This window comes from Staurois parvus, unplaced genomic scaffold (assembly GCF_062004578.1).
Source record: "Staurois parvus isolate SC_StPar_1 unplaced genomic scaffold, SC_StPar_1.0 ptg001544l, whole genome shotgun sequence".
NCBI classification, from domain to species: Eukaryota; Metazoa; Chordata; class Amphibia; order Anura; family Ranidae; genus Staurois; species Staurois parvus.
In genome coordinates, this window is record NW_028319340.1 from 153,365 (window position 1) to 178,720 (window position 25,356).

General features: G+C 45.1%; 1 protein-coding gene across 1 annotated transcript in view; it reads left to right on the plus strand.

Moving 5' to 3' along the window:
• Positions 1–406: 406 nt before the first annotated feature.
• Positions 407–25,356, plus strand: part of LOC149435319 (uncharacterized) — a 130,282-nt gene continuing 105,332 nt past the window's right edge. The window contains 5 exon segments of the mRNA XM_089662797.1: positions 407–428; positions 498–749; positions 9,612–9,953; positions 15,523–15,774; positions 25,004–25,345. Coding sequence (XP_089518923.1) covers positions 407–428; positions 498–749; positions 9,612–9,953; positions 15,523–15,774; positions 25,004–25,345 — 1,210 coding nt within the window.

Sequence of the window (25,356 nt, forward strand, 5' to 3'; positions counted from 1 at the left end):
AACCCAGCAAAGCACGATCCAATCTCCTCCTGCAGGGGAAATATTCCTTCCTGACCCCCCGAGAGGCAATCGGATATTCCCGGGATCAATAATCGGATATTCCCGGGATCAATAATCGGATATTCCCGGGATCAATAATCGGATATTCCCTGGATCAATAATCGGATATTCCCGGGATCACCTTTCCCTATAAATGTTATATCCAGTTATATTCTGTGTATCCAAGAAAGAATCCAGGACTTTCCTACAGCAATCCACTGAGCTGGCCACACCCAACTCTGGAGGGAGTCTATTCCACATTCACACAGCTCTTACTGTGAAGAAACCTTTCCGTGTTTGGAGATGAAATAGTTGTTGGAGGAGACCTGCGCACAGACACAATCCATCTCCTCCAGTCTCCAGGAAGATGTCTGCACACCTGTCTATAGGTAAGGATGGGGGAGGGGCATGCTGTGTATAGATTGGACCTTATCAATGGAAATGATTGTCTCTCTCAGTTCCAGTATCGGTTCCGGTCCTCTATATCTCGTGTCTCCGGGATGGCAGCGCTGAGATCTCCTGCAGTGTGGAGGCGGGGACTAAGCCGAATATCGCTCTATCTGTGATTGGACGATCCAAGGAGAATTATTCTGCTTCCGCCAATCACATTACAGCCGTTGTGGAGCCACCGGGACCCTGGAACATCACCTGTACTGTGAAGAACATGGTCAGCCAGGAGGAGGAGAGCACAGCCGAGGTCACCTGTCTAGGTGAGGGGGAGATCGGGGGATGGGCACACAGCGGGTGGGAGGGGCAAAAATCAGATGAGTATGAAATATATACGAGATTTATAGGTTTACCTTCCGTGATTTATGTTTTAGTCCTGACCGATATAAAAAAAAAATTACTTCATATCCACATGGAAGAAAAATATATTTTAAATCTATTTTAAAAATATTCTTAACAAATATATTGACTTATAGTTGAAATATTACAATTTTGGCCGTATTCAATATATATATACATACTGCATGTTGAAATGCATTTTTATTACAAAATATATTGAAAATATTTAAAAAAAAATACATTTCAAATATTCTGTGTTTTTAAAAATACAAATCTAAATTTTTGGAACGCATTTACAAATACATGTAAAAATATATGTTAAAATGACTATTTTATATGTAAAAAAAAATCTGAAGAATGTATTTAAAAAATATATATTTTTAAAAATATTTTTAAGAACGCATTGCAACATGCAGTGTGTTTTTTTTTTTTACATATAAAATAGTAATTTTTACATGTATTTTTACACATATTTGTTAATGTGCTCCAAAAATGTAGATTTGTGTGTGTGTGTATATATATATACAGTGAGGAACAGAAGTATTTGAACCCCCTGCGATTTTGCAAGTTCTCCCACTTCTCCATCATGGAGGGTCTGACATTCACATTGTATTGTATACATTCCCACTCTGAGGACAGAATTTTACAAAAATTCCATGCCTCCTCTGCATCATCCAGATGGTCATTGGGAACCTTCAGACGGGCCTGGACATGTGATGACTGGAGCAGGGGAACCTTCAGACGGGCCTGGACATGTGATGACTGGAGCAGGGGAACCTTCCATGCAATGCATGATTGGAAACCATGACAGCGTAGTGTTCTACCGACAGGGACCTGTGAATCTGTGGTCCCAGCTCTCTTCATGTCATTGAGCAGCTCCTCCCTTGTAGTTCTGGGCTGATTCCTCACCTTTCTTCTCATCAGTGATCCCCCACGAGGGGACATCTTGCATGGAGCCCCAGTCCGAGGCAGACTGACAGTCGTCTTTAGCCTCTTCCATTTTCTAACAATTGCTCCAACAGTTGATCTATTTTTACCAAGCTGCTTGGCAATTGCCCCGTAGCCCTTTCCAGCCCTGTGGAGGTCCACCATTTTGTCTCTGGTGTCTTTTGACAGCTCTTTGGTCTTGCCCATGGTAGTAGTTGGCGTCTGACTGACTGTGGGGTAGACAGGTGTCTTTAAAGAGCTCAGACAGGTGCTACTAAGTGAGATGAATGAGTGGAGTAGAGGGGGACTTTGTAAAGGCGCAGTAACAGGTCTTTGAGAGACAGAATTCTTGCTGCTTCTCAGGGGTTCAAATACTTCTGTTCAGCCGTACGAGACAAATACATTCTTTACAAATCATACAATGTGATCTCCTGAATTCTGTCCTCAGAGTGGGAATCCCCTGCAATGTGATCTCCTGAATTCTGTCCTCAGAGTGGGAATCCCCTGCAATGTGATCTCCTGAATTCTGTCCTCAGAGTGGGAATCCCCTGCAATATGAATGTCAGACCCTCCATGATGGAGAAGTGGGAGAACTTGCAGAATCGCAGGGGGTTCAAATACTTCTGTTACACACACACACATATATAAAAATAAATATACACACACATATATTAATTGAAAAAAATATATATATATATATATGTGTGTGTGTGTGTGTGTATATATATATATGTGTGTGTGTGTATATATATATGTGTGTGTGTATATATATATGTGTGTGTGTGTGTATATATATATGTGTGTGTGTATATATATATATGTGTGTGTGTGTATATATATATATATGTGTGTGTATATATATACAGTTGCAAGAAAAAGTATGTGAACCCCTTGGGATTACGTGGAGTTTTGCATGAATTGGGCATAAAATGTGCTCTGAACGTCATCTAAGTCACAACAATAGAAGAACACAGTCTGCTGAACATAATACTACACAAACATTAGATGTTGCCATGGTTTAATTGCACATAACATGTAAACATTCACAGTGCAGGGAGGAAAAAGTATGTGAACCTTTGGACTTAATAACTGGTTGACCCTCCTTTGGCAGCAATAACCCCAACCAAACGTTTCCTGTAGTTGCAGATCAGACCTGCACAACGATCTGGAGTCATTTTGGACCACTCCTCTTCACAAAACTGTTTCAGTGTAGCAATATTCTTGGGATGTCTGGTGTGAATCGCTCTCTTAAGGTCATGCCACAGCATTTCAATCGGGTTGAGGTCAGGACTCTGACTGGGCCACTCCAGAAGGCGTATTCTGTGCTGTTGCAGCCATTGTTTTGTTGAATGACTTGTATGCTTTGGGTCATCATTGTCCTGTTGCATCACCCATCCTCTGCGGAGCTTCAGTTGGCGGACAGATGGTCGTACGTTTTCCTGCAAAATGTCTTGATAAACTCTGGAATTCATTTTCCCATCAATGACAACAATCCGTCCAGGCCCTGAGGCAGCAAAGCAGCCCCAAACCATGATGCTCCCTCCGCCATGTTTCACAGTGGGGATGAGGTTTTGATGTTGGTGTGCTGGGCCTTTTTTTTCTCCACACATAGTGTTGTGTGTTCTTCCCAAACAACTCAATCTTGGTTTCATCTGTCCACAGTATATTTTGCCAGTAGTGCTGTGGAACATCCAGGTGCTCTTTTGCAAACTTCAAACGTGCTGCAATATTCTTTTTGGACAGCAATGGCTTCCTCCGTGGTGTCCTCCCATGTACTCCATTCTTGTTTAATGTTTTCCTGATTGTAGATGTGTCAACAAAAATGTTAGCATGTGCCAGAGATTTCTGTAGGTCTTTAGCTGACACTCTGGGATTCTGCGCTGTGCTCTTGCAGTCATTTTTACAGGACGACCACGCCTAGGGAGAGTAGCAACAGTGCTAAACTTTCTCCATTTGTAGACAGTCTGTCTTACCGTGGACACATGAACATCAAGGCTTTTGGAGATACTTTTGTAACCCTTTCCAGCTTCATGCAAGTCAACAATTCTTGATCGTAGGTCTTCTGAGAGCTCTTTTCTGCAAGGCATTGTTCACATCAGACAGTGCTTCTTGGAACCAGTAAACCCAAAACAGGTGTGCATTTTTTAAGGGCAGGACAGCTGTCAGCAACACATCCAATATCATCACACTGATTGGAGTCAAGGTTGGCTCACTCCTGGCTCCAATTAGCTCTGGGAGAAGTCATTAAGTAGGGCCTCACATACTTTTTCCTCCCTGCACTGTGAATGTTTACATGTTATGTGCAATTAAACCATGGCAACATCTAATGTTTGTGTAGTATTATGTTCAGCAGACTGTGTTCTTCTATTGTTGTGACTTAGATGACGTTCAGAGCACATTTTATGCCCAATTCATGCAAAACTCCACATAATCCCAAGGGGTTCACATACTTTTTCTTGCAACTGTATATACACACACACAAATCTACATTTTTGGAGTACATTAACAAATATGTGTAAAAATATATGTTAAAATGACTATTTTATATGTAAAAAAAAAAAAAACACACTGCATGTTGAAATGCGTTCTTAAAAATATTTTTAAAAATATATATTTTTTAAATATATTCTTCAGATTTTTTTACATATAAAATAGTCATTTTAACATATATTTTTACATATATTTGTAATTGTGTTCCAAAAATTTAGATTTGTATTTTTAAAGACATACAGTGTACTTGAAATGTATTTTTTGAAGAATATTTTTCATATATTTTGTAATAAAAATGCATTTTGAGGGCGCATGCATGGCCGGGAACCCTGATGGCCGCATCTTCCTGAGCTCCGCTCCTCTCCAGGCCCTTGAGACTCACCCACGATGCATCGCTGCTCCACAGACGTCCCGGGGTGAGTCATATCAGCGGGTCACCCAGCTCACCAGACCCCAGCCTCCTCATGGGGAAGATCGGGCGCTGGAAGCCCCCTTCCCCGCTGCCACATGAGCCGCGGCCGCCACCGCTGTAGCGGTTCCTCCATAGGCCCCAATCCCCGGCCTCAATTTTGGCCGCGATCCCACGGCTGAGCTCCGGCGGACCCCCAGTGGCGGCCAGAGGTACTGCAGCAGCTGCAATGCAGCCAACCTCCTCACACCCTCAGTGTCCCCAGATGGAGGAATCCGAGCCCCTGACCCCTGTAGGGGAGCAGTAGTGCGTTCTCCGCTGAGCTCTCCACCACCTGCTTCTGCCAATCCTCATGTGTCACCTACTCTCACGATATCTGTGCTGGAGGAAAAACTGCAGGTATTTTTACGCAATATTACCGCCACTATATCTGCTGAAGTGAGCACGTTGGCTTTGGATCTTCGGGGAGAAATAGCGCAGATTGGGGAACATGCGGAGAATAAATTTGCTGAATTGGTGCAGTACGTCCATGTCTTAGAAGAAGATAATGCGTATCTGAAGCACACCATGTCCCAAATTCAGCTCCAACAAGAGGACCTGGAAAACAGGGAACGCCGGCAAAACGTCCGCATTCGTGGTATGTCTGAATCTACTGCCGATTCCCAACTCCGCCAACATCTGTTGTCCTTCACCGCAACCGCCCCCTTGGTCCCAGAAGCGCATGGACAGGGCCCACCGATCGCTGGGTCCCAGACCTGCTGACGGCACCAGACCACGTGATGTCATCGTCTGCTTTCATTTTTTTTGAGAGCAAGGAAGCCTTGTTAGCCTCTGTACGCAACATCCCGTCCCTGGAAATTAAAGGGGACAGGCTTCAGCTCTTCTGTGATCTCTCTCCGATTACCCTGGCTACACGGCGAGCGCTGAAGCCACTCACCACTCATCTCCAGCACCACCATGTCCCTTATCGCTGGGGTTTTCCCTTCAGGTTGGTCGTCTCCAAAGATAATTCCCAAGTTACTCTACATGATCTTTTTGAGGCGGACTCCTTCCTGAAGCAATTGGGACTACCTCCTCTACCTGAAGACAATTCCTCATTATCACCTTCTCCATCTCGTCCTTCCGCTACCCCCGACAAGATTTGGACACCAGTTCGTAGGGGCCGGAAGCGTCCTTCACGCACTCCGCAACGTCCTCGTCCTTCTCGTTCCAGCAACGTGCCTGCTTGATGCTTTTCTGTGGTGTTCCTCTGTGGGCACTTCAGGGATGTATCCTTACCCCCCCTTCCCCTCTCCCTCCCCCCCGTCCTTTTTCTTTTTTTCTGTGCTGGGTCCCCCATATGTCATACTTTTCTGGCCGGATTTGCCGACTGATATGTTCCGGTTGTCCTGTTGCCCCCAATCCCATCCAGACAATTGTCTGGACGACTTGGGTATTGATGTTTCTCCCAAGTCCATATCCTTATGGGTATCTATGTTTTTTATTGCAATGTTTTTGGTTTGTCTATTATTAGTTTTCTGTTTTGTCTCATCGATGGTATCTCCTTTATCTTTTCTGCTGGTACATATGTCATACTCATTGTTATTTTATGGTGGCTTTTGACCTCAAAAGGTCATTGCAGAAGAAGTTGGATGTTCCCAAAGTGCTGTATCAAAGCACATTAATAGAAAGTTATGTGGAAGGGAAAAGTGTGGAAGAAAAAGGTGCACAAGCAGCAGGGATGACCGCAGCCTGGAGAGGATTGTCAGGAAAAGGCCATTCAAAAGTGTTGGGGACTTTCACAAGGAGTGGACTGAGGCTGGAGTCAGTGCATCAAGAGCCACCACACACAGACGGATCCTGGACATGGGCTTCAAATGTCGTATTCCTCTTGTCAAGCCGCTCCTGAACAACAAACAACGTCAGAAGCGTCTTACCTGGACTAAAGAAAAACAGACCTGATCTGGTGCTCAGTGGTCCAAAGTCCTCTTTTCTGATGAGAGCAACTTTTGCATGTCATTTGAAAACCAAGGACCCCGAGTATGGAGGAAGAATGGAGAGGCCCAAGGACCCCGAGTATGGAGGAAGAATGGAGAGGCCCAAGGACCCCGAGTATGGAGGAAGAATGGAGAGGCCCAAGGACCCCGAGTATGGAGGAAGAATGGAGAGGCCCGAGGACCCCCGAGTATGGAGGAAGAATGGAGAGGCCCGAGGACCCCCGAGTATGAAGGAAGAATGGAGAGGCCCAAGGACCCCGAGTATGGAGGAAGAATGGAGAGGCCCAAGGACCCCGAGTATGGAGGAAGAATGGAGAGGCACAAGGACCCCGAGTATGGAGGAAGAATGGAGAGGCACAAGGACCTCGAGTATGGAGGAAGAATGGAGAGGCCCAAGGACCCCGAGTATGGAGGAAGAATGGAGAGGCACAAGGACCCCGAGTATGGAGGAAGAATGGAGAGGCACAAGGACCCGGAGTATGGATTAAGAATGGAGAGGCCCAAGGACCCCGAGTATGGAGGAAGAATGGAGAGGCCCAAGGACCCCGAGTATGGAGGAAGAATGGAGAGGCACAAGGACCCCGAGTATGGAGGAAGAATGGAGAGGCCCAAGGACCCCGAGTATGGAGGAAGAATGGAGAGGCACACACTGCAAGATGCTTGAAGTCCAGTGTGAAGTTTCCACAGTCTGTGTGGATTTGGGGAGCCATGTCATCTGCTGGTGTTGGTCCACTGTGCTTCATTAAGTCCAGGGTCACCGCAGCCGTCTACCAGGAGATTTTGGAGCACTTCATGCTTCCTTCCACAGACCAGCTTTATGGGGATGCTGACTTCATTTTCCAGCAAGACTTGGCTCCGCCCACACTGCCAAAAGCACCAAAACCTGGTTCAGTGACCGTGGGATTACTGTGCTTGATTGGCCAGCAAACTCACCTGACCTGAACCCCATAGAGAATCTATGGGGCATTGCCAAGAGATGAGAGACATGAGACCGAACAATGCAGAAGAGCTGAAGGCCGCTATTGAAGCATCCTGGTCTTCCATAACACCTCAGCAGTGCCACAGGCTGATAGCTTCCATGCCATGCCGCATTGAGGCAGTAATTGCTGCAAAAGGGGCCCCAACCAAGTACTGAGTACATATGCAGCTTCTACTTCTCAGAGGTGCGATATTGTTCTATGTACAATCCGTGTTTTATTGATTGCATGGAATATTCTCATTTTCTGAGATTGTGGATTTGGGGTTTTCATGAGCTGTAAGCCATAATCATCACAATGATGACAAATCACGGCTGGAACTATCTTGCTTTGCATGGAATGAGTCTCATATATTAGTGTCACCTTTTAAGTTGCTGCACTGAAATCAATCAACAAATGCACCAGATTATCATTTTTCCAGTTTCAACTGTAAATCCCTTCCACTATACACTGCCCTATATACATCCCTTTGAGTTATATACACTGCCCTACCGCTATATACTACCCTATATACAACCTTTCCACTATATTCTGCCATATATACATCCCTTCCACTATACACTACCCTATATACATCCCTTCCACTATATACTACCCTATATACAGCCCTTCCACTATATACTACCCTATATACATCCCTTCCACTATATACTACCCTATATACATCCCTTCCACTATATACTGCCCTATATACATCCCTTCCACTATATATTGCCCTATATACATCCCTTCCAGTATATACTACCCTATATACATCCCTTCCACTATATACTGCCCTACTGCTATATATTACCCTATATACATCCCTTCCACTATATACTGCCCTATATACATCCCTTCCACTATATATTGCCCTATATACATCCCTTCCAGTATATACTACCCTATATACATCCCTTCCACTATATACTACCCTATATACATCCCTTCCACTATATACTGCCCTACTGCTATATATTACCCTATATACATCCCTTCCACTATACACTGCCCTATATACATCCCTTCCACTATATACTGCCCTATATACATCCCTTCCACTATATACTGCCCTATATACATCCCTTTCCTCTATATTCTGCCCTATATACATCCCTTCCACTCATATACACTGCCCTACCGCTATATACTGCCCTATATACATCCTTTCCACTATTTACTGCCCTATATACATCCCTTCCACTATATACTACCCTATATATTTCCCGTCCACTATATACTGCCCTATATACATCCCTTCCACTATATACTGCCCTATATACATCCCTTCCACTATATACTGCCCTATATACATCCCGTCCACTATATACTGCCCTATATACATCCTTTCCACTATATACTGCCCTATATACATCCCTTCCACTCATATACTGCCGTATATACGTCCCATCCACTATATACTGCCCTACCGCACCCTACCCCACCCTCACCTAACGGCCATCCTCCCTCATTCCTCCTACCACTTCATCCCCCCCAGCCACTTCCTACTGTACCTTTACCCCCTCCCTCCTAGATTGTAAGCTCGTAAGAGTAGGGCCCTCTTACCCCTCGTACGCTGTCTGTCTTTGTTGTACTGGGCCATGTATTGTCCCCCCCTATTGTACAGCGCTGAGCAAACCCTTTGGCGCTATATAAACTCGTAGTAATAATAATAATAATAATACCGCTATATACTACCCTTTATACATCCCTTCCACTATATACTGCCCTATATACATTCCATCCACTATATTCTGCTCTATATACATCCCGTCCCCTATATTCTGCCCTATATACATCCCTTCCACTATATACTGCCCTATATACATCCCTTCCTCTGTATACTACACTATATATACTGTCCTTCCTCTATATACAGACCCTTGAAGTGGACATCTTGGACAGTGTTGGGTTTTTCATTCATTAGTCTCATGATATTCCAGATGGTTCTCCATCAATGTGTGTTCTATGAGGGGGGAGGGGAGCGTAGACTGTGACCTGACTGGGGTCTGTATTCTGTCTGTGCAGGAAGTGCCCCGGATGTTCAGGAGGAAATATTCACCCGGCCGGGATCTGACCTTCTCCTCCCCATCAGAATCCATCTCACCCTCAGCCATACAGATCGATCGATGTGTGACCGGTATGAGTGGAGATACAGAGACCCAACCGGACACAATGGCACCAGGATAGCTAGACACAGACAATGTACACTGAGACCAGATGTGACCGTGACCAATACGAGGGTATCGGAGAATGGAAGTCTGGTCATACATGATGTGACTCTGGAGAATGGCGGGATATACAGTTTGGATATAAGTAATCCTACAGGACTCCATATACAGACATATGAGTACACCGTCCATGTAGAAGGTAAGTCCTGTCCAATCCCCACCTCCAGTCCTAGCAGTGTCCTCCACGCTCCGTGTCCTTATATCCATACATGATATAGTAGAAGATCCGGGAGACACGTATGTACAATGTCCTCCACGCTCCGTGTCCTTATATCCATACATGATATAGTAGAAGATCCGGGAGACACGTATGTACAATGTCCTCCACGCTCCGTGTCCTTATATCCATACATGATATAGTAGAAGATCCGGGAGACACGTATGTACAATGTCCTCCACGCTCCGTGTCCTTATATCCATACATGATATAGTAGAAGATCCGGGAGACACGTATGTACAATGTCCTCCACGCTCCGTGTCCTTATATCCATACATGATATAGTAGAAGATCCGGGAGACACGTATGTACAATGTCCTCCACGCTCCGTGTCCTTATATCCATACATGATATAGTAGAAGATCCGGGAGACACATATGTACAATGTCCTCCACGCTCCGTGTCCTTATATCCATACATGATATAGTAGAAGATCCGGGAGACACGTATGTACAATGTCCTCCACGCTCCGTGTCCTTATATCCATACATGATATAGTAGAAGATCCGGGAGACACGTATGTACAATGTCCTCCACGCTCCGTGTCCTTATATCCATACATGATATAGTAGAAGATCCGGGAGACACGTATGTACAATGTCCTCCACGCTCCGTGTCTTTATATCCATACATGATATTGTAGAATTCTGGGAGACACGTATGTACAATGTCCTCCACGCTCCGTGTCCTTATATCCATACATGATATAGTAGAAGATCCGGGAGACACGTATGTACAATGTCCTCCACGCTCCGTGTCCTTATATCCATACATGATATAGTAGAAGATCCGGGAGACACGTATGTACAATGTCCTCCACGCTCCGTGTCCTTATATCCATACATGATAGAGTAGAAGATCCGGGAGACACGTATGTACAATGTCCTCCATGCTCCGTGTCTTTATATCCATACATGATATAGTAGAAGATCCGGGAGACACGTATGTACAATGTCCTCCACGCTCCGTGTCTTTATATCCATACATGATATAGTAGAAGATCCAGGAGACACGTATGTACAATGTCCTCCACGCTCCGTGTCTTTATATCCATACATGATAGAGTAGAAGATCCGGGAGACACGTATGTACAGTGTCCTCCACGCTCCGTGTCTTTATATTCATACATGATAGAGTAGAAGATCCGGGAGACACGTATGTACAGTGTCCTCCACGCTCCGTGTCTTTATATCCATACATGATAGAGTAGAAGATCCGGGAGACACGTATGTACAGTGTCCTCCACGCTCCGTGTCCTTATATCCATACATGATATAGTAGAAGATCCGGGAGACACGTATGTACAGTGTCCTCCACGCTCCGTGTCCTTATATCCATACATGATATAGTAGAAGATCCGGGAGACACGTATGTACAATGTCCTCCACGCTCCGTGTCTTTATATCCATACATGATATAGTAGAAGATCCGGGAGACACGTATGTACAATGTCCTCCACGCTCCGTGTCTTTATATCCATACATTATATAGTAGAAGATCCGGGAGACACGTATGTACAATGTCCTCCACGCTCCGTGTCTTTATATCCATACATTATATAGTAGAAGATCCGGGAGACACGTATGTACAATGTCCTCCACGCTCCGTGTCTTTATATCCATACATTATATAGTAGAAGATCCGGGAGACACGTATGTACAATGTCCTCCACGCTCCGTGTCCTTATATCCATACATGATATAGTAGAAGATCCGGGAGACACGTATGTACAATGTCCTCCACGCTCCGTGTCTTTATATCCATACATGATATAGTAGAAGATCCGGGAGACACGTATGTACAATGTCCTCCACGCTCCGTGTCTTTATATCCATACATTATATAGTAGAAGATCCGGGAGACACGTATGTACAATGTCCTCCACGCTCCGTGTCTTTATATCCATACATTATATAGTAGAAGATCTGGGAGACACGTATGTACAATGTCCTCCACGCTCCGTGTCTTTATATGCATACATGATATAGTAGAAGATCTGGGAGACACGTATGTACAATGTCCTCTGCTTACTGCCCCATCCTCACCATTCCCTGTGGATTCAGATCTTCAGTCCTCAGCCCTCCTGAAGTTGCTGTGACCTGACCTGTGCTGGTCCTTCTGCTCGGTGGTCTCCATGTGTTAGATCTGACCATCAATGGTCGTGTGACAGACCCCCAATACAGTCTTGTCTATGTTCCCATAGCACACGTTCCTGGAAACAGGACTCATCAGTAGCGGGAGCTGCAGCCACTACCAGCTGGATTCTGGAGACATGACAGGTGAAGGCACAAATGTCTCCGGCCCACCAAGGATCTCCAATGTCCTCCAAAAGGCTTTTATTGCAGAAAGGTCACATCACAAAAAAACGAGGGAGACGTTTCAGAGCCGAGCAGGAACCCCTTCATCACAGGCTCCGAAACACTGAACTCCTGTTGGGATTCCCCCTGAGATCATCACAGAGGACAAGGGGGCGCTCTTTACGTCTGGAGGAAAAGAAATGTCATTTCCAAACACGGAAAGGTTTCTTCACAGTAAGAGCTGTGAGAATGTGGAATAGACTCCCTCCAGAGTTGGTTGTGGCCAGCTCAGTGGATTGCTGGAGGAAAGTCCTGGATTCTTTCTTGGATACACAGAATATAACTGGATAGAACATTCATAGGGAAAGGTGATCCCGGGAATATCCGATTGCCTCTCGGGGGGTCAGGAAGGAATGTTTCCCCTGCAGGAGGAGATTGGATCATGCTTTGCTGGGTTTCTGCCTTCCTCTGGATCTACTGCGGTGGAGGATTATAACTTTTTTTTTAATGGTTGAACTGGATGGACTTTTGTCTTTTCTCAGCCAGACTAACTATGTGACTATGGAACTATGGAACTACAGTCAGGTCCATAAATATTGGGACATGGACACAATTCTAACATTTTTGGCTCTATACACCACAATGGATTTGAAATGAAATGAACAAGATGTGCTTTAACTGCAGACTGTCAGCTTTAATTTGAGGGTATTTACATCCAAATCAGGTGAACGGTGTAGGAATTACAACAGTTTGCATATGTGCCTCCCACTTGTTAAAGGACCAAAAGTAATGGGACAGAATAATAATCATAAATCAAACTTTCACTTTTTAATACTTGGTTGCAAATCCTTTGCAGTCAATGACAGCCTGAAGTGTGGAACGCATAGACATCAGCAGACGCTGGGTTTCATCCCTGGTGATGCTCTTCCAGGCCTTTACTACAACTGTCTTCAGTTCCTGCTTGTTCTTGGGCCATTTTCCCTCCAGTTTTGTCTTCAGCAAGTGAAATGCTCCATCGGATTCAGGTCAGGTGATTGGCCATTGCAGAACATTCCACTTCTTTGGTGTCTTTTGCAGTCTGCTTTGGGTCATTGTCCATCTGCACTGTGAAGCGTCCAATGAGTTGTGAAGCATTTGGCTGAATATGAGCCGATAATATTCCCGAAACACTTCACAATTCATCCGGCTGCTTCTGTCAGCAGTCACATCATCAATAAATACAAGAGAAGCAGTTCCATTGGCAGCCATACATGCCCACGCCATGACACTACCACCACCATGCTTCACTGATGAGGTGGTATGCTGAGGACCATGAGCAGTTCCTTCTCCATCCTCTTCTCTTCCCATCACTCTGGTACAAGTTGATGTCGGTCTCATCTGTCCATAGGATGTTGTTCCAGAACTGTGAAGGCTTTTTTACATGTCGTTTGGCAAACTCTAATCTGGCCTTCCTGTGTTTGAGGCTCACCAATGGTTTCCATCTTGTGGTGAACCCTCTGTATTCACTCTGGTGAAGTCTTCTCTTGATTGTTGACTTTGACACACATACACCTACCTCCTGGAGAGTGTTCTTGATCTGGCCAACTGTTGTGAAGGGTGTTTTCTTCACCAGGGAAGGAATTCTTCACTCATCCACCACAGTTGTTTTCCGTGGTCTTCCGGGTCTTTTGGTGTTGCTGATCTCACCGGTGCGTTCCTTCTTTTTAAGAATGTTCCAAACAGTTGTTTTGGCCACGCCTAATGTTTTTGCTATCTCTCTGATGGGTTTGTTTTGTTTTTTCAGCCTAATGATGGCTTCACTGATAGTGACAGCTCTTTGGATCTCATCTTGAGAGTTGACAGCAACAGATTCCAAATGCAAATAGCACACTTGAAATGAACTCTGGACCTTTTATCTGCTCATTGTAATTGGGATAATGAGGGAATAACACACACCTGGCCATGGAACAGCTGAGAAGCCAATTGTCCCATTACTTTTGGTCCCTTATCAAGTGGGAGGCACATTTGCAAACTGTTGTAATTCCTACACCGTTCACCTGATTTGGATGTAAATACCCTCAAATTAAAGCTGACCGTCTGCAGTTAAAGCACATCTTGTTCGTTTCATTTCAAATCCATTGTGGTGTATAGAGCCAAAAATGTTAGAATTGTGTCCATGTCCCAATATTTATGGACCTGACTGTATGTGACTATGGGACTATGGGACTATGTGATGTGACCTTTCTGCAATCACAGCCTTTTGGAGGACATTTGGAGATCCTTGGTGGGCTCAGACCCCCAACACACACACTGACAAAGCACCAATCTGGGGACCTCGGAGGGGATTTCAGTGACCCCAGTTGGGGCTCTGACCCTCAGGCTGACCTCTGACCTGGATGGAGCCGTCTCTCCGCTGTAAGTTTGGTTTACTGAGATGGAGCCGATTCGTCAACATTGGAGGGTGGAACTTCTGCTGAGAGCAGGAAATTGACATTCTAATTGGTCATTATGGGCAAACCCTCCCCTTTGTGCTCACATTCCTTCACTCCAGTTGTCCGGATGAGGTTGTAAAGTGCTGTGTATGGGGGGGGGGGGTCACATGACCAAGAATATCGATGTGATGTTAGTGGGGCGATTTAGTTCCATAGTTAGTCTGGCTGAGAAAAGACAAAAGTCCATCCAGTTCAACCATTAAAGAGAAGTTATAATCCTCCACCCACAGTGGATCCAGAGGAAGGCAAAACCCATCAAAGCACGATCCAATCTCCTCCTGCAGGGGAAATATTCCTTCCTGACCCCCCGAGAGGCAATCGGATATTCCCGGGATCAATAATCGGATATTCCCGGGATCAATAATCGGATATTCCCTGGATCAATAATCGGATATTCCCGGGATCACCTTTCCCTATAAATGTTATATCCAGTTATATTCTGTGTATCCAAGAAAGAATCCAGGACTTTCCTACAGCAATCCACTGAGCTGGCCACACCCAACTCTGGAGGGAGTCTATTCCACATTCACACAGCTCTTACTGTGAAGAAACCTTTCCGTGTTTGGAGATGAAATAGTTGTTGGAGGAGACCTGCGCACAGACACAATCCATCTCCTCCAGTCTCCAGGAAGATGTCTGCACACCTGTCTATAGGTAAGGCTGGGGGAGGGGCATGCTGTGTATAGATTGGACCTTATCAATGGAAATGATTGTCTCTCTCAGTTCCAGTATCGGTTCCGGTCCTCTATATCTCGTGTCTCCGGGATGGCAGCGCTGAGATCTCCTGCAGTGTGGAGGCGGGGACTAAGCCGAATATCGCTCTATCTGTGATTGGACGATCCAAGGAGAATTATTCTGCTTCCGCCAATCACATTACAGCCGTTGTGGAGCCACCGGGACCCTGGAACATCACCTGTACTGTGAAGAACATGGTCAGCCAGGAGGAGGAGAGCACAGCCGAGGTCACCTGTCTAGGTGAGGGGGAGATCGGGGGATGGGCACACAGCGGGTGGGAGGGGCACAAATCAAATGAGTATGAAATATATACGGGATTTATAGGTTTACCTTCCGTGATTTATGTTTTAGTCCCGACCGATATAGAAAAAAAATTACTTCATATCCACATGGAAGAAAAATATATTTTAAATCTATTTTAAAAATATTCTTAACAAATATATTGACTTATAGTTGAAATATTACAATTTTGGCCGTATTCAATATATATATACATACTGCATGTTGAAATGCATTTTTATTACAAAATATATTGAAAATATTTAAAAAAAAATACATTTCAAATATTCTGTGTTTTTAAAAATACAAATCTAAATTTTTGGAACGCATTTACAAATACATGTAAAAATATATGTTAAAATGACTATTTTATATGTAAAAAAAAATCTGAAGAATGTATTTAAAAAATATATATTTTTAAAAATATTTTTAAGAACGCATTGCAACATGCAGTGTGTTTTTTTTTTTTACATATAAAATAGTAATTTTTACATATATTTGTTAATGTGCTCCAAAAATGTAGATTTGTGTGTGTGTGTATATATATACAGTGAGGAACAGAAGTATTTGAACCCCCTGCGATTTTGCAAGTTCTCCCACTTCTCCATCATGGAGGGTCTGACATTCACATTGTATTGTATACATTCCCACTCTGAGGACAGAATTTTACAAAAATTCCATGCCTCCTCTGCATCATCCAGATGGTCATTGGGAACCTTCAGACGGGCCTGGACATGTGATGACTGGAGCAGGGGAACCTTCAGACGGGCCTGGACATGTGATGACTTGAGCAGGGGAACCTTCAGACGGGCCTGGACATGTGATGACTTGAGCAGGGGAACCTTCAGACGGGCCTGGACATGTGATGACTTGAGCAGGGGAACCTTCAGACTGCCTGGACATGTGATGACTTGAGCAGGGAAACCTTCAGACGGGCCTGGACATGTGATGACTTGAGCAGGGGAACCTTCAGACGGGCCTGGACATGTGATGACTTGAGCAGGGGAACCTTCAGACGGGCCTGGACATGTGATGACTGGAGCAGGGGAACCTTCCATGCAATGCATGATTGGAAACCATGACAGCGTAGTGTTCTACCGACAGGGACCTGTGAATCTGTGGTCCCAGCTCTCTTCATGTCATTGAGCAGCTCCTCCCTTGTAGTTCTGGGCTGATTCCTCACCTTTCTTCTCATCAGTGATACCCCACGAGGGGACATCTTGCATGGAGCCCCAGTCCGAGGCAGACTGACAGTCGTCTTTAGCCTCTTCCATTTTCTAACAATTGCTCCAACAGTTGATCTATTTTCACCAAGCTGCTTGGCAATTGCCCCGTAGCCCTTTCCAGCCTTGTGGAGGTCCACCATTTTGTCTCTGGTGTCTTTTGACAGCTCTTTGGTCTTGCCCATGGTAGTAGTTGGCGTCTGACTGACTGTGGGGTAGACAGGTGTCTTTAAAGAGCTCAGACAGGTGCTACTAAGTGAGATGAATGAGTGGAGTAGAGGTGGACTTTGTATAGGCGCAGTAACAGGTCTTTGAGAGACAGAATTCTTGCTGCTTCTCAGGGGTTCAAATACTTCTGTTCAGCCGTACGAGACAAATACATTCTTTACAAATCATACAATGTGATCTCCTGAATTCTGTCCTCAGAGTGGGAATCCCCTGCAATGTGATCTCCTGAATTCTGTCCTCAGAGTGGGAATCCCCTGCAATATGAATGTCAGACCCTCCATGATGGAGAAGTGGGAGAACTTGCAGAATCACAGGGGGTTCAAATACTTCTGTTACACACACACACATATATAAAAATAAATATACACACACATATATTAATTGAAAAAAATATATATATATATATGTGTGTGTGTGTATATATATACAGTTGCAAGAAAAAGTATGTGACCCCCTTGGGATTACGTGGAGTTTTGCATGAATTGGGCATAAAATGTGCTCTGAACGTCATCTAAGTCACAACAATAGAAGAACACAGTCTGCTGAACATAATACTACACAAACATTAGATGTTGCCATGGTTTAATTGCACATAACATGTAAACATTCACAGTGCAGGGAGGAAAAAGTATGTGAACCTTTGGACTTAATAACTGGTTGACCCTCCTTTGGCAGCAATAACCTCAACCAAACGTTTCCTGTAGTTGCAGATCAGACCTGCACAACGATCTGGAGTCATTTTGGACCACTCCTCTTCACAAAACTGTTTCAGTGTAGCAATATTCTTGGGATGTCTGGTGTGAATCGCTCTCTTAAGGTCATGCCACAGCATTTCAATCGGGTTGAGGTCAGGACTCTGACTGGGCCACTCCAGAAGGCGTATTCTGTGCTGTTGCAGCCATTGTTTTGTTGAATGACTTGTATGCTTTGGGTCATCATTGTCCTGTTGCATCACCCATCCTCTGCGGAGCTTCAGTTGGCGGACAGATGGTCGTACGTTTTCCTGCAAAATGTCTTGATAAACTCTGGAATTCATTTTCCCATCAATGACAACAATCCGTCCAGCCCTGAGGCAGCAAAGCAGCCCCAAACCATGATGCTCCCTCCGCCATGTTTCACAGTGGGGATGAGGTTTTGATGTTGGTGTGCTGGGCCTTTTTTTTTCTCCACACATAGTGTTGTGTGTTCTTCCCAAACAACTCAATCTTGGTTTCATCTGTCCACAGTATATTCTGCCAGTAGTGCTGTGGAACATCCAGGTGCTCTTTTGCAAACTTCAAACGTGCTGCAATATTCTTTTTGGACAGCAATGGCTTCCTCCGTGGTGTCCTCCCATGTACTCCATTCTTGTTTAATGTTTTCCTGATTGTAGATGTGTCAACAAAAATGTTAGCATGTGCCAGAGATTTCTGTAGGTCTTTAGCTGACACTCTGGGATTCTGCGCTGTGCTCTTGCAGTCATTTTTACAGGACGACCACGCCTAGGGAGAGTAGCAACAGTGCTAAACTTTCTCCATTTGTAGACAGTCTGTCTTACCGTGGACACATGAACATCAAGGCTTTTGGAGATACTTTTGTAACCCTTTCCAGCTTCATGCAAGTCAACAATTCTTGATCGTAGGTCTTCTGAGAGCTCTTTTCTGCAAGGCATTGTTCACATCAGACAGTGCTTCTTGGAACCAGTAAACCCAAAACAGGTGTGCATTTTTTAAGGGCAGGACAGCTGTCAGCAACACATCCAATATCTTCACACTGATTGGAGTCAAGGTTGGCTCACTCCTGGCTCCAATTAGCTCTGGGAGAAGTCATTAAGTAGGGCCTCACATACTTTTTCCTCCCCGCACTGTGAATGTTTACATGTTATGTGCAATTAAACCATGGCAACATCTAATGTTTGTGTAGTATTATGTTCAGCAGACTGTGTTCTTCTATTGTTGTGACTTAGATGACGTTCAGAGCACATTTTATGCCCAATTCATGCAAAACTCCACATAATCCCAAGGGGTTCACATACTTTTTCTTGCAACTGTATATACACACACACAAATCTACATTTTTGGAGTACATTAACAAATATGTGTAAAAATATATGTTAAAATGACTATTTTATATGTAAAAAAAAAAAACACACTGCATGTTGAAATGCGTTCTTAAAAATATTTTTAAAAATATATATTTTTTAAATATATTCTTCAGATTTTTTTACATATAAAATAGTCATTTTAACATATATTTTTACATATATTTGTAATTGTGTTCCAAAAATTTAGATTTGTATTTTTAAAGACATACAGTGTATTTGAAATGTATTTTTTGAAAAATATTTTTCATATATTTTGTAATAAAAATGCATTTTGAGGGCGCATGCATGGCCGGGAACCCTGATGGCCGCATCTTCCTGAGCTCCGCTCCTCTCCAGGCCCTAGAGACTCACCCACGATGCATCGCTGCTCCACAGACGTCCCGGGGTGAGTCATATCAGCGGGTCACCCAGCTCACCAGACCCCAGCCTCCTCATGGGGAAGATCGGGCGCTGGAAGCCCCCTTCCCCGCTGCCACATGAGCCGCGGCCGCCACCGCTGTAGCGGTTCCTCCATAGGCCCCAATCCCCGGCCTCAATTTTGGCCGCGATCCCACGGCTGAGCTCCGGCGGACCCCCAGTGGCGGCCAGAGGTACTGCAGCAGCTGCAATGCAGCCAACCTCCTCACACCATCAGTGTCCCCAGATGAAGGAATCTGAGCCCCTGACCCCTGTAGGGGAGCAGTAGTGCGTTCTCCGCTGAGCTCTCCACCACCTGCTTCTGCCAATCCTCATGTGTCACCTACTCTCACGATATCTGTGCTGGAGGAAAAACTGCAGGTATTTTTACGCAATATTACCACCACTATATCTGCTGAAGTGAGCAAGTTGGCTTTGGATCTTCGGGGAGAAATAGCGCAGATTGGGGAACGTGCGGAGAATAAATTTGATGAATTGGTGCAGTACGTCCATGTCTTAGAAGAAGATAATGCGTATCTGAAGCACACCATGTCCCAAATTCAGCTCCAACAAGAGGACCTGGAAAACAGGGAACGCCGGCAAAACGTCCGCATTCGTGGTATGTCTGAATCTACTGCCGATTCCCAACTCCGCCAACATCTGTTGTCCTTCACCGCAACCGCCCCCTTGGTCCCAGAAGCGCATGGACAGGGCCCACCGATCGCTGGGTCCCAGACCTGCTGACGGCACCAGACCACGTGATGTCATCGTCTGCTTTCATTTTTTTGAGAGCAAGGAAGCCTTGTTAGCCTCTGTACGCAACATCCCGTCCCTGGAATTTAAAGGGGACCGGCTTCAGCTCTTCTGTGATCTCTCTCCGATTACCCTGGCTAAACGGCGAGCGCTGAAGCCACTCACCACTCATCTCCAGCACCACCATGTCCCTTATCGCTGGGGTTTTCCCTTCAGGTTGGTCGTCTCCAAAGATAATTCCCAAGTTACTCTACATGATCTTTTTGAGGCGGACTCCTTCCTGAAGCAATTGGGACTACCTCCTCTACCTGAAGACAATTCCTCATTATCACCTTCTCCATCTCGTCCTTCCGCTACCCCCGACAAGATTTGGACACCAGTTCGTAGGGGCCGGAAGCGTCCTTCACGCACTCCGCAACGTCCTCGTCCTTCTCGTTCCAGCAACGTGCCTGCTTGATGCTTTTCTGTGGTGTTCCTCTGTGGGCACTTCAGGGATGTATCCTTACCCCCCCTTCCCTCCCCCACTTCCCCTCTCCCTCCCCCCCTTCCTTTTTTTCTGTGCTGGGTCCCCCATATGTCATACTTTTCTGGCCGGATTTGCCGACTGATATGTTCCGGTTGTCCTGTTGCCCCCGATCCCATCCAGACAATTGTCTGGACGACTTGGGTATTGATGTTTCTCCCAAGTCCATATCCTTATGGGTATCTATGTTTTTTATTGCAATGTTTTTGGTTTGTCTATTATTAGTTTTCTGTTTTGTCTCATCGATGGTATCTCCTTTATCTTTTCTGCTGGTACATATGTCATACTCATTGTTATTTTATGGTGGCTTTTGACCTCAAAAGGTCATTGCAGAAGAAGTTGGATGTTCCCAAAGTGCCGTATCAAAGCACATTAATAGAAAGTTATGTGGAAGGGAAAAGTGTGGAAGAAAAAGGTGCACAAGCAGCAGGGATGACCGCAGTCTGGAGAGGATTGTCAGGAAAAGGCCATTCAAAAGTGTTGGGGACTTTCACAAGGAGTGGACTGAGGCTGGAGTCAGTGTATCAAGAGCCACCACACACAGACGGATCCTGGACATGGGCTTCAAATGTCGTATTGCTCTTGTCAAGCCGCTCCTGAACAACAAACAACGTCAGAAGCGTCTTACCTGGACTAAAGAAAAACAGACCTGGTCTGGTCCAAAGTCCTCTTTTCTGATGAGAGCAACTTTTGCATGTCATTTGAAAACCAAGGACCCCGAGTATGGAGGAAGAATGGAGAGGCCCAAGGACCCCGAGTATGGAGGAAGAATGGAGAGGCCCAAGGACCCCGAGTATGGAGGAAGAATGGAGAGGCCCAAGGACCCCGAGTATGGAGGAAGAATGGAGAGGCCCAAGGACCCCCGAGTATGGAGGAAGAATGGAGAGGCCCGAGGACCCCCGAGTATGAAGGAAGAATGGAGAGGCCCAAGGACCCCGAGTATGGAGGAAGAATGGAGAGGCCCAAGGACCCCGAGTATGGAGGAAGAATGGAGAGGCACAAGGACCCCGAGTATGGAGGAAGAATGGAGAGGCACAAGGACCTCGAGTATGGAGGAAGAATGGAGAGGCCCAAGGACCCCGAGTATGGAGGAAGAATGGAGAGGCACAAGGACCCCGAGTATGGAGGAAGAATGGAGAGGCACAAGGACCCGGAGTATGGATTAAGAATGGAGAGGCCCAAGGACCCCGAGTATGGAGGAAGAATGGAGAGGCCCAAGGACCCCGAGTATGGAGGAAGAATGGAGAGGCACAAGGACCCCGAGTATGGAGGAAGAATGGAGAGGCACAAGGACCCCGAGTATGGAGGAAGAATGGAGAGGCCCAAGGACCCCGAGTATGGAGGAAGAATGGAGAGGCACACACTGCAAGATGCTTGAAGTCCAGTGTGAAGTTTCCACAGTCTGTGCTGATTTGGGGAGCCATGTCATCTGCTGGTGTTGGTCCTCTGTGCTTCATTAAGTCCAGGGTCAGCGCAGCCGTCTACCAGGAGATTTTGGAGCACTTCATGCTTCCTTCCACAGACCAGCTTTATGGGGATGCTGACTTCATTTTCCAGCAAGACTTGGCTCCGCCCACACTGCCAAAAGCACCAAAACCTGGTTCAGTGACCGTGGGATTATTGTGCTTGATTGGCCAGCAAACTCACCTGACCTGAACCCCATAGAGAATCTATGGGGCATTGCCAAGAGATGAGAGACATGAGACCGAACAATGCAGAAGAGCTGAAGGCCGCTATTGAAGCATCCTGGTCTTCCATAACACCTCAGCAGTGCCACAGGCTGATAGCTTCCATGCCACGCCGCATTGAGGCAGTAATTGCTGCAAAAGGGGCCCCAACCAAGTACTGAGTACATATGCAGCTTCTACTTCTCAGAGGTGCGATATTGTTCTATGTACAATCCGTGTTTTATTGATTGCATGGAATATTCTCATTTTCTGAGATTGTGGATTTGGGGTTTTCATGAGTTGTAAGCCATAATCATCACAATGATGACAAATCACGGCTGGAACTATCTTGCTTTGCATGGAATGAGTCTCATATATTAGTGTCACCTTTTAAGTTGCTGCACTGAAATCAATCAACGAATGCACCAGATTCTCATTTTTCCAGTTTCAACTGTAAATCCCTTCCACTATATACTGCCCTATATACATCCCTTCCACTCATATACACTGCCCTACCGCTATATACTACCCTATATACAGCCCTTCCACTATACACTACCCTATATACAGCCCTTCCACTATATACTACCCTATATACATCCCTTCCACTCATATACTGCCGTATATATGTCCCATCCACTATATACTACCCTATATACATCCCTTCCACTCATATACTGCCCTATATACATCCCTTCCAGTCATATACTACCCTATAAACATCCCATCCACTATATACTGCCCTACTGCTATATATTACCCTATATACATCCCTTCCACTATATACTGCCCTATATACATCCCTTCCAGTCATATACTACCCTATAAACATCCCTTCCACTATATATTGCCCTATATACATCCCTTCCAGTATATACTGCCCTATATACATCCCATCCACTATATACTGCCCTATATACATCCCTTCCACTATACACTATCCTATATACATCCCTTTCCTCTATATTCTGCCCTATATACATCCCTTCCACTCATATACACTGCCCTACCGCTATATACTACCCTATATACATCCTTTCCACTATAAACTACCCTATATACATCCCGTCCACTATATTCTGCCCTGTATACATCCTTTCCACTATTTACTGCCCTATATACATCCCTTCCACTATATACTACCCTATATACATCCCGTCCACTATATACTGCCCTATATACATCCCTTCCACTATATACTGCCCTATATACATCCCGTCCACTATATACTGCCCTATATACATCCCTTCCACTATATACTGCCCTATATACATCCCTTCCACTATATACTGCCCTATATACATCCCTTCCACTATATACTGCCCTATATACATCCTTTCCACTATATACTGCCCTATATACAGCCCTTCCACTATATACTACCCTATATACAGCCCTTCCACTATATACTGCCCTATATACATTCCATCCACTATATACTACCCTATATACATCCCTTCCACTATATACTGCCCTATATACATTCCATCCACTATATTCTGCCCTATATACATCCCTTCCACTCATATACTGCCCTACCGCACCCTACCCCACCCTCACCTAACGGCCATCCTCCCTCATTCCTCCTACCACTTCATCCCCCCCAGCCACTTCCTACTGTACCTTTACCCCCTCCCTCCTAGATTGTAAGCTCGTAAGAGTAGGGCCCTCTTACCCCTCGTACGCTGTCTGTCTTTGTTGTACTGTGCCATGTATTGTCCCCCCTATTGTACAGCGCTGAGCAAACCCTTTGGCGCTATATAAACTCGTAGTAATAATAATAATAATAATACCGCTATATACTACCCTTTATACATCCCTTCCACTATACACTACCCTATATACATCCCTTCCACTATATACTGCCCTATATACATCCCTTCCACTATACACTGTCCTATAAACATCCCTTCCACTATATACTGCCCTATATACATCCCTTCCACTATACACTGTCCTATAAACATCCCTTCCACTATATACTGCCCTATATACATCCCTTCCACTATATACTGCCCTATATACATCCCTTCCACTCATATACACAGCCTTATATACATCCCTTCCACTATATTCTGCTCTATATACATCCCTTCCACTATATACTACCCTATATACATCCCGTCCCCTATATTCTGCCCTATATACATCCCTTCCTCTATATAGAGACCCTTGAAGTGGACATCTTGGACAGTGTTGGGTTTTTCATTCATTAGTCTCATGATATTCCAGATGGTTCTCCATCAATGTGTGTTCTATGAGGGGGGAGGGGAGCGTAGACTGTGACCTGACTGGGGTCTGTATTCTGTCTGTGCAGGAAGTGCCCCGGATGTTCAGGAGGAAATATTCACCCGGCCGGGATCTGACCTTCTCCTCCCCATCAGAATCCATCTCACCCTCAGCCATACAGATCGATCGATGTGTGACCGGTATGAGTGGAGATACAGAGACCCAACCGGACACAATGGCACCAGGATAGCTAGACACAGACAATGTACACTGAGACCAGATGTGACCGTGACCAATACGAGGGTATCGGAGAATGGAAGTCTGGTCATACATGATGTGACTCTGGAGAATGGCGGGATATACAGTTTGGATATAAGTAATCCTACAGGACTCCATATACAGACATATGAGTACACCGTCCATGTAGAAGGTAAGTCCCGT